The sequence below is a fragment of the Pangasianodon hypophthalmus genome, chromosome 6, assembly GCF_027358585.1.
Source record: "Pangasianodon hypophthalmus isolate fPanHyp1 chromosome 6, fPanHyp1.pri, whole genome shotgun sequence".
Classification (NCBI taxonomy): Eukaryota; Metazoa; Chordata; class Actinopteri; order Siluriformes; family Pangasiidae; genus Pangasianodon; species Pangasianodon hypophthalmus.
The window spans coordinates 30,390,976-30,401,060 of NC_069715.1; the positions used below are offsets into that span (position 1 = coordinate 30,390,976).

Genomic DNA, 10,085 nt, shown 5'->3' on the forward strand with positions numbered 1-10,085 from the left:
AACAACAATTAAGATAATATCGTAGACGATACGTATTGCACGGCCCTAAAGTGTAGCGTAAATATTTTGGGTAATAGCAGCCTAGCTTGACGAGCTGATTTAAACGACGTGTTTCTAGTCCTCTATCCGTTTTCCAAAACGAGAGATCATCATCATCATCATCATCATCATCACCTGTCGAAGGATTAGCACTGATTACACGTCAGTCATCACCGAAATCCGAGAAACGATGGTTGAAGGAAGAACAGAGATCTACAGCAGTCTTTTAGGTTGTAAGATCTGCAGTGAGAACGTTCATCTTTTGTAAAAGCAGCTCTTATTTACCGTAGAATGAGCAGAAGAAGAAGAAGGAGAAGAAACGTCTCGTGTTACAGAATTAATAACAAACCCAGACAAAGGCTCTTTGTCTTTGCTGCATTTTTGTGTGTTGAGCTCAAAGAGGAGATAAAATAGTTTGCAGAAAAGATGGAGGGGAAAAAAGTAATGCAGGAAGAACGACCATATATGGCTGTTTTTACATTTTACATTAAATTCATTCAGTTGTTTGTGGTTTTTATTATTATGATGTGATTTATTATTTCTCTCATGATGAAATGTTTTTTTTAAAGAACTCTTAACAATTAGAGAATAAAGTTTTTAGTTTTTGATTCAGCATGGATGTGGATTACAGAAAACCTCACAATGAGAAGTGAGAAGTTTGTGTTAAAAGAGCTCTGTCTTTTTAAATCGTTTATATTAGAAGTGAGTTTATATTCTCTCTCTCTCTCTCTCTCTCTCTCTCTCTCTCTCAGTTTCTACTTTAAACTTTGAGAAGTGGACAGGTCCAAGCAGGTAGAAAAATGCGCCTCTCCGTCCCTGTGCACGTTCCTGCTCGTTTAGACAGACGGATTTTGCCTTTCAGACACGCAAAGAGACGTTAGCGAGTCTTAAATTTCAGACAGATGAAGATGTGAAGCAGTCGGCTGGTAGCTTCACACCTCACAGTTACTTATCATGAGCTCAGAGTTGAGTTTAAACACACAGTACTTTGAGGATTGAATATTGAAATTGGTATTCAGATTTCAGACGTGACTACAGAAGTTACATGAGAGCTACACACAGAAAAGTGGGCGGAGTTTGTCTAAAGTTACGCGCGATTCTGAGCTTAAACTATCGAACTGCTTAAATATCGGCTGGAGTGAGGAACAGGGTCAAGTCCAGCGCCACTGACTGACCGTTTGATGTCACCACAGAAATATGTCAAGCTGAAATTACGTAAATTTTACTTTTTCGTCTGCAAAAAAAAAAAAAACACTTGAAATGTGACACTAATTAATTAATTAATCAATCAATCAACACTTATTTCATTTATCGTTACACATTAGCACTAACACTATTTTAACTGTTGTAGACACGCATGTTTATTTTTTATAATTTATTTTTAAATGTGTTTGTGTGATTGTGTTTTTTTTTATATAAAGCGGCTTGGGAAACTACTTTTAAAGATGCTATATAAAATAAAGTTTATTATTATTTTTATTATTATCATCCTTTTAAAGTTCACAGAAATGTTGTTTGTTTTCATCATGAGACGTCGCTCATCTCTACGAGTGAATATTTTACGAATAAACTGATGAATGAACTTAACGTTGCTCTGTAAGCGTAGCAGCTGAGCGCTTGGTCAGCTTATCCTTCACGCCATGAGCACGTTTTCTTTACAGTAGAGCGCATGAATGAACACAAACTCTGGCTTAGTTTTATTAATTAGCCAAGTGAAAAGAATTAAAAGTGAGATAAAATTTCACATTTCCAGCACACGTTACAATCCCATGACCTCGATTTAATATCTTGTAGCTTTATTAAGATTGTTTTGGTGATTCAGTTGCTGTAACTCTGAAACGATCTGTGTGATCTGTGTGATAAGTTTGCGTTTGTCCTGATAGATTTATTTTGTACCGTTTCAGTATTTCGTCCTGCTGATGTGCATCTTTCTTCTGGAGATCCTGGCTGGAGTTCTGGCCTACATCTACTACCAGCAGGTGAAGTCTGATCTGCTCTTCAAGATGGCATGATATTTTTCAAGAACAGCAGAGCCATATTAAACACGACTTAGTTTAGAGACTTCTTTTAAAATCTAACATAGTACAAAATGTAATTATTAAAACAAACCTAAAACAGTATTTTGACAGAAGTTTTTTTTTTCTTTCACTGATTCGTCCAGCTGAGCGACGAGCTGAAGAGTAATCTGAAGAACACGATGGTGAATAAATATAAGCAGCCGGAACAGGACCACGTCACACAGGCTGTGGATAAATTACAGCAAGAAGTAAAAAAAATAATAATTTTATTTAATTTATTACTGCACGTGAGCACTTTGAACATCAGCGATTGTTTTTTTTTCTCTCCTCTGTTTCAGTTTAAATGCTGCGGCAGCCACAACTCGTCTGATTGGATGGAGAGCGTTTGGGTCCGCACCAGCGAGTCCGGTAAGCGAGTGGTACCAGACAGCTGCTGTAAGACGCCCATGGAGCTGTGTGGACAACGAGATCATCCCTCTAACATTTACAAAGTGGAGGTGAGTGAGAACGTCCCAGGGTTCATGTGGGTTTCCTCAGGGTTCTCCGGTTTCCTCCCGTAAACATTTACATCCGTGACTCTAAATTGCTGCTGTATGTTTTGTCCAGCAGGGGGCAGCGTTGCTAATCCTAATCCAGATTTGCAAACCTGCATTTTTTTTGTTTTTTTTTAATGAATATGAATCTGGAATGATTACGTAGGTGTTTTGAACGCTAAACTATTAACAGACACCCTGAAGCTCCGCCCACTTTCCCATCACGCATTAGTAATCTCTCGTCTCGACTCGATTTTCCCGCTGCGCTTCGATTTAGCTAACACTAGACACGTATAAAGCTAACCTGAATATATTAAATATATTTATTTAGAGTCTCATTTTATATACAAAAATTTAGGGATTTGATGAGATGCTTCTTTCCTTTGTTTTCTGTACTTAATTCCTAATAATGTAATAAAAATTTAAAAAAAAATTGATTTTTGACTGCTAATGTACGTAAGGATTACAGAATATTGACATTTTAGAAAATGACTATTCAATATAGAGCGAGATTTAAAAACAGCTGTTGAATTTCTACCTGAAAATGAAAAGTGCAATAAAATCGGCACTAAAAATCTTTTATAAATGTGCAGGAATAATATCTAAAGTGCTAGATTTGGGATGAAAGTATACAGACGTAATATTTTAGTACAAATATTTCAGCAGGTTCTTTTAATCAGGGTTAACACGGATCCTTAAAAAGTCTTAAAACGTCTTAAATTTTTGAAATGTCTTAAACGTGTTATTTCTTTTTAAACTATTAGGTATTAAATAGATTCATTTCAGTGCTTTAAAGATAAAAATAAAACTATATGCATCTGTGGGACTTGGTACTGAATGTGTTGGGAGAAAAAAAAAAAGTCTAATAAAGTTTTATATTTGTTTTATATTTGTTTTATTCTCCGTTTTGTTACCAGGGCGGCTGCATTGCTAAGCTGGAGAACTTCATTATGGACCACTTAAAGCTGATTGGTGCTGTGGGAGTGGGTGTGGCCTGTGTACAGGTGAGACATGTTTAAAAAAAAAAACACTTTTAAAGGCTTTAACAAAGCCTTGTTCTTAGTTTACGTTTTATTTTTGTGTTTGTTTGTGTTTTGTTTGTACTTATCCCACAACACTGTCGAATTCTGGATTCTGATTGGCCAATATTAATGCGCTCGTTTTAACGCGTTATCGTTTCTATAGTAACAGCTCATTCACAGGGACGTGTAGAGCGAACGCTCCGCATAGACGGGTTTTTAAAAAACTTTGATATGGTGCATCTGTAAGCAGACGGTTATCTTACATTTATGGAAGGAGTCTCCAGTGTCAGAGGTGAAGCTGTAACTGTAAGTTTTCCGATGTCTTCAGACAGAGGACAGAGGAGTTTACGCTTCTGTGCGGTTTCTCGGTAACATGCGTAACAAGCTGCGTTATTTTTCTCGTATTAACTTGAAAGAGAGAGAATAAAAGAGAGGCTGGTGAGGGAACGAGTGTTTATAGCTGCTATAACGTAAGCGACAACAGGAACTGACTCGTTTCAGTGATGGATAAACAGATAAAAACTGTAACATGTCGATCTTCAATCAATAAAGATTGTAACCGTAGGCATGTTGCTGTGGTATAAGAGGAATAAAACTTCAGGGTGGTAACAGTAACTCTGCTGCACTGATTGTTTTATTATTTCACTGTGTTTCACCCGTTTGTTCTTGATCTTAATGATTTCATTTTTTTTTTCTTTCAGATCGTGGGGATGATTTTCACATGCTGCCTCTACAGGAGTTTGAAAGCAGAGCCGTACTAAACTGTCGTCCTAAAAATCACGCTTTTACGCTTTAGTCTAACGTACCAAACGTTCTCACACACCGAGACGACAGACGGAGGTTTGTGCTTGTGAGTGTTTTTGCGCTGCCTCGGGAACAGGAAGTGCCTGTTAATGAAGAGAATCAGAGCGTGATAAGAGTGTACACTTGAAATTGTTGAACTAACTTTAAATAACGGACGATTATATTTAACGTAACGATGTCCTGCGTAACCTGTAGCTCATCTGAGTGCCTTTTAATGAAATAAGGAATTTCATTAACCCTGTAATGACTGACTACTGTTTTATAAACGATATCCAATATACTGGATATTTATTCTTTATAATTTATACTGTTTTGTCGTTTTCTTCCTGATTGTTTTGACGTCTGAGCATTTCGAGTCCTGGTTTATCATCAAGTCAACAAGTGTTGTATGATGTGTTACAATTAGTTTTTTTTTTAATTTGCTGTTTTTAATTGGCGTTAAGTCTGAGTTAGGAGTTTTTCTTAATCATGAACGTGTAGCAAATCACCATTGTTATCATGTTATAATGTAATAATAGGCAGGAAATGTAATTTTGTATTAAATCCTGACCTGACACCAGAGCTGTATTCTGTCTTTCTCTTCATTTCACTTCTATAACTGCAGAAATAAACACACTAATGTTTTACACACAGCTTCTTGGATGTGATGTTGGAATATATTTCATGTAACTGCGTCGTATGAGCGATGAGTCCAACGTCGAGAGTGTGTATGAGCGTTTTTTTTTCGTAGATGTAAGCAAAGCCGTCCGTCTTGAATTCGTGTGTTTAACAGTGCTGTGTGTGTGACGCAGCGTGATAAATGGTTTAACTGAATGAATACAGCGACGCTTATTATATTTATCAGTGCACTTGGCTCAGAAACTTCAGTTTAAAAACCCAGAATTATTCAATAAACCCTTTTTTCTTCAAATACCAAGAGCTCGATGTTAAACGCCTGACAGGTTCTTGGAAGAGTGGATATAAAAATTCTACACATCCCTGTTAAAATTGAGTTTTGTGAAGTAAAACAGAAAGTAAGAATAAGTATGTGCACCCCTGACCATCTCATTCCAGATTTATTCCCCGTGTGTTTGCTGTTATAATGAGCTCCACTCTTCTGCGAAGTCTTTCCACTAGATGTTGGAGCGTGGCTGTGGGGATTTGTGTTCATTCAGCTCCAAGAGCATTAGTGAGGTCAGGCGCTGATGTTGGGATGTCGAGGAGGTCTGGGGTTCAGTCGGTGTTCCAGTTCATCCCAAAGGTGTTCAGTGGGGTTGAGGTCAGGGCTCTGTGCAGGACACTCGAGTTCTTCCACTCCAACCTTCACACACCATGTCTTCATGGAGCTCGCTTTGTGCACAGGGGCATCGTCATGCTGGAACAGGTTTCAGCCTCTTAGTTCCAGTGAAGGGAAACTGTAATACTACAGCACACAGAGACGTTCAGTACAATTGTGTTTTTCTAAGTTTGTAGCAAAAGTTTGGAGAAGAAACACACGAGTGTGATGGTCGGGGGTGCACATACTTTTGGCCATATAGTGTATCTTCTAGAATTATGCTGAAAAGTTCTACGTTGGTCTCATCAGACCGTAACACATTTTCAAAACATGGTTTGGGATGATTTAGGTGAGCTTAGGTGTGAGCTTTTGTGAGAAAGAGCCTCCATCGAGCCGCCTTACCCCATAACCCAGACATGTGAAGAACATGAGAGATTGCTGAAGAACATGAGAGATTGCTGAAGAACATGAGAGATTGCTGTCACATGCGGAGAGTAATCAGTACTTGCCAGATGTTCCTGCATCTCCTTTAATGTTGCTGTAGATCCCTCAGCAGCCTCCCTGATGAGTTTTCTTCTTTTTCTTTTGTCAGTTTTTGAGGGACGTCCTGTTCTTGGTGATGTCACTGTGGAGCTCCATCTTCTCCACTTCTTGTTGATGGCCTTCACGGTGTTCCATGGTACATCTAATATTTTGGAAATTCTTTTATACCCCTCTCCTGATCGATGTCTTTCCACAGTGAAATCCTTTACATGCTTTATAAGATCATTGGACTCAGCAGTCAGATGAAACCAAGAAGATGTGAAGAAACTCGTACAGAAACATCTTTATTTGCGGCTGTATGATAATTACTTTTGAACATGAGTTTGAAGGTTCATTCTGAGCACAGTCACATGACCCATTATAAAGAGTGTGTACATTTAAGCAACCAGGTTATTGTAGGATTTCTCTCTTTTTTTCTTTGCACTTGATTTTTATTTATTTATTTTCGGTTGTTTATCACATTAAAGGTTTGATTTATTTTTATTTAAAGATTTTGTGAGCTGTTCCTGCTACAGAGGAACGTCCAGCACTGGCAGCTAATTTCTTTAGGCCTGCTTTAATTTAGCTGTGCATGTTTTCAGCGCAGTAAAACTCGTGTTTGGTTTATCCCTGTAGCCACACTTGTGTGTTTATCTCGCATTTGTTTGTTTTTGCATGCATAACTTTTGCATGCGTGGCAGAACTGATGTAGGACCTAAAGGATGTGCATTTAAACACCTAAACTATTAGTGATGACACTTCCAGAGATGTTTAGAGGCTTCAGATAAGTGAATTGAACTTTATTTACTTCTTATACAACAGTTAGTTCCGGTCCAAGAATTTGGGAAAAAGAAAGTACACCCTATAATTCAGTAACATGTAGAACCACCTTTAGCAACTTGAATTAAATGTTTTCTGTAGGAGTTTCAGTCTCTCACATTGTTCTGGAGAATTTCTGATCCACTCTTCTTTATAACTTCGCTTCAGTTCATTGATGTTTGAAGGCATTTGTCTTTGCACAGCTCTCTTAAGATCGCACTGCAGCATCTCAATGGGGTTCAGGTCTGGACTTTGACTTGGCCTTTCCAACACCTTCATTCTTCACCAGAGGTTTATTGCTGTGGTCCAGGTTCGATTCCACTGGAGGGTTGCATGAGCCAGTGCGTCTCAGTGCCGGTCCAAAGCCCGGAAAAGATTCGAAATATGCGGACGGGTGATCCGCTGTTGCGACCCCGAACAGGAGCAGCCGAAAGATGGAAAAAAAAAAAAAAATTTGGTTGTCTCCAGTGAAAGCCAGTACGTGTAATGTGTCATCATGCAGTTTTGTTTACTTCGCTTTTGAATGTGTTTTAAATTGAAAATAACCTGACAGTGACAGTCTGAGTCAGCAGAGACGTTGTGTAGGGACATTGTGTCGAGACGTAGAGACCAAGCAGAGATGCAATCGCTCGTTTTTATTCTCCTGCTGGCGGTAGCTTGTGGTCTGGGTGAAGGTCTAACGAGAGAATATATCTTCAATAGCTCTTCATTACAGTGGCAAGATGCTCAGTCATATTGCAGAAGATACTTTAAAGATCTGGCCACCATCACCACTATGGAGGAAAACAATCGACTTTTACAATCTGGATCCGGCGTTGGAAATTGGATCGGGCTGCGCAGAACATCAGACATCTGGGCATGGTCAGATGGAGAACAGTTTTCTTTCCCGAATTGGTACGGTGGCTCACCTTATTATACAGAATCTGGGCATGATTGTGGTTCCACGTCATCAGTGTTTCCAGATTTCTGGGTGAATTACGACTGTAGTGACAGCAGGAAGTTCTACTGCTATCGGTTCCTGATCCTGGTGAAGGAGAACAAGACCTGGCAGGAGGCTCAGGAGCACTGCAGGACTCATTACACTGGTTTGGCCTCCGTGATCTCCGAGACGAGTCTGCGGCAGCTGAAGCTAGAGACGGTGCAGACGCAGACAGAGAGCGTGTGGACCGGCCTGCGCTTCGTGAACGGAATATGGCTCTGGGTGAGCGGGGAGCAGCTGGGGAGCCTGGTCTCAATGCCTTCATGTCCAGCTCTATCTTACCGCTGTGGAGCTCTCAACACCACGACCAACACCTTGAAGAACCGAAACTGCAATGACAGGCTGAACTTCATCTGCTACTGGAAGTGAGTTAAAAAAAAAAAATCAAGATTGTAGACATCTGAATATTTATATTGATTATATATTGATTTATATTGATATTTGCAACAGATTTACAATCAAAAAAGTGAAAAAGTGTCAGTTTATAAAACGTATGATGTCTTACTGAGTTCTCTCTTTTTCTGAACAGGTGATTTTACACAAATCTCCTTCAGGAAGAATATACGCATCACACGATATCATCATTCATCATTTATATATAATTTTAGCTTTCTTTACTAATATTTAATTAGGTTTTCAGTTGCTGCTTTTAGAGTCTGACAGAGGAACTGAACATTTGCGGAAGTTATTTGTGGGACAAATGGAAATTATGAATTTTCTGCAACTCCCTACATTTAAAAAAAAAAATCCAGGTTCATAATATATGACCACTGTAACATTTGAACATTTTATTATGTTAGTAACGTGTGTGTAAAGTAAGTGACTAATAAAAACCCAAGGAACATTCCTCACACTTATTTACCAGTCTAGTGCGAAGTGTTGTGCTGTGATAGGAACCTAAACCACACTGTAGTTGTTCACACACTCGCCTGCGTATCTTACACACATCCGGAAGATTTAAAGGTGAGATTCGCTAGATGTCACGTCAGAATCGAAAACTCCCTGTCCACCAGGTTTCCAAGTCGATGTAAATGTAAGATGCTTAGCGATTTGGTGGACAATGACGTTAAAAACGATGTCACACTCTTCCTGCTGTGGTCGTGATCGTTGTCATGGGCTGCGTCTCAAAACAAATACGCTGAGCTTACATGCAAAAGTATTTAGTAATGTGGAAAATCCTGATGACTGGTACGCAAAACAGAGCTTTTAGTTGGTTGAGAGGCTAGGTTTGAAGGTTTTTAAAATACAAACACTAAATAATATTAAAAATAATTGAAGGAAACAAAAGAGGAGATTTTGAGTTTCTCTCAAGATCCCATTACATCAAGAAACCCCACGCGGGTCACGAGATTTTATAATGTAGAAACTGACACACATTATATGCATTATATTTATTATACTACGCTTGTTATAATACGTCATTGTTTCACAGGGACTTGTACAGCACACGCTCCACATATACACATATACAAAAAAACATGTAGAATTGTTGATATGGTGGATTTTATTTTATATATTTTTCTTAACGATACCCAAATTTCTTAAAAATAGACTTTGCCTCACTAACTTTTAGACAAGAAAAGCCTAAAATCTGCTAAAGTTTTACCTCTTTATCATTGTCACTGAACTTCTTTTCATTTATAAATGTGTGTGTTATGAATGTTTGTGTTTATAAATGTTTTTGTGTTATGAATGTTCTGACTTGTTTATAGATTGTATTTCTGACATCCTTGTTCTTTTTTTCTGCTCTTTGCAACTTTTTGTAAATTGATATCAGTGCTATTAAAAATTCCTGCCCAGTTTAGGATACAAATAAAAGGTTCATTTAGAGTGAATTTGTCCTGATCTGTGTATAAACTCAGCCAGTGTGTCGATATTGTGGAGGAAAATGTGGTTCAGAAGTTGTTTGAGTCAGCAGTGTATTACAGCTGTGGGATTTAACTCAAATAACACAATCTTTATAATGTGTATTTATCTGTATTTATCTGTGTTAATCTCGCTACTTTTATTTTTATTTTATTTTTACTTTTATTTTAAGTTGATTTTTAATTTTATTTTTAAACCAAAACAATGATTATATTGTTATTCAATTTA

The 10,085-nt window shown here is 38.1% G+C and overlaps 1 protein-coding gene across 3 annotated transcripts in view; it reads left to right on the forward strand.

Annotated features, from left to right (window-relative positions):
• cd151l (CD151 antigen, like) overlaps window positions 1-4,977 on the forward strand; it is a 14,595-nt gene extending 9,618 nt beyond the window's left edge. For all 3 annotated transcript variants that reach the window (XM_053235192.1, XM_034304956.2, XM_034304955.2), the window contains exons 4-8: window positions 1,944-2,018; window positions 2,201-2,305; window positions 2,396-2,554; window positions 3,508-3,594; window positions 4,314-4,977. In XM_053235192.1, coding sequence (XP_053091167.1) covers window positions 1,944-2,018; window positions 2,201-2,305; window positions 2,396-2,554; window positions 3,508-3,594; window positions 4,314-4,373 — 486 coding nt within the window. In that variant the 3' untranslated portion in view covers window positions 4,374-4,977. The remainder of the gene's footprint in view (window positions 1-1,943; window positions 2,019-2,200; window positions 2,306-2,395; window positions 2,555-3,507; window positions 3,595-4,313) is intronic.
• The last annotated feature ends 5,108 nt before the right edge of the window (window positions 4,978-10,085 follow it).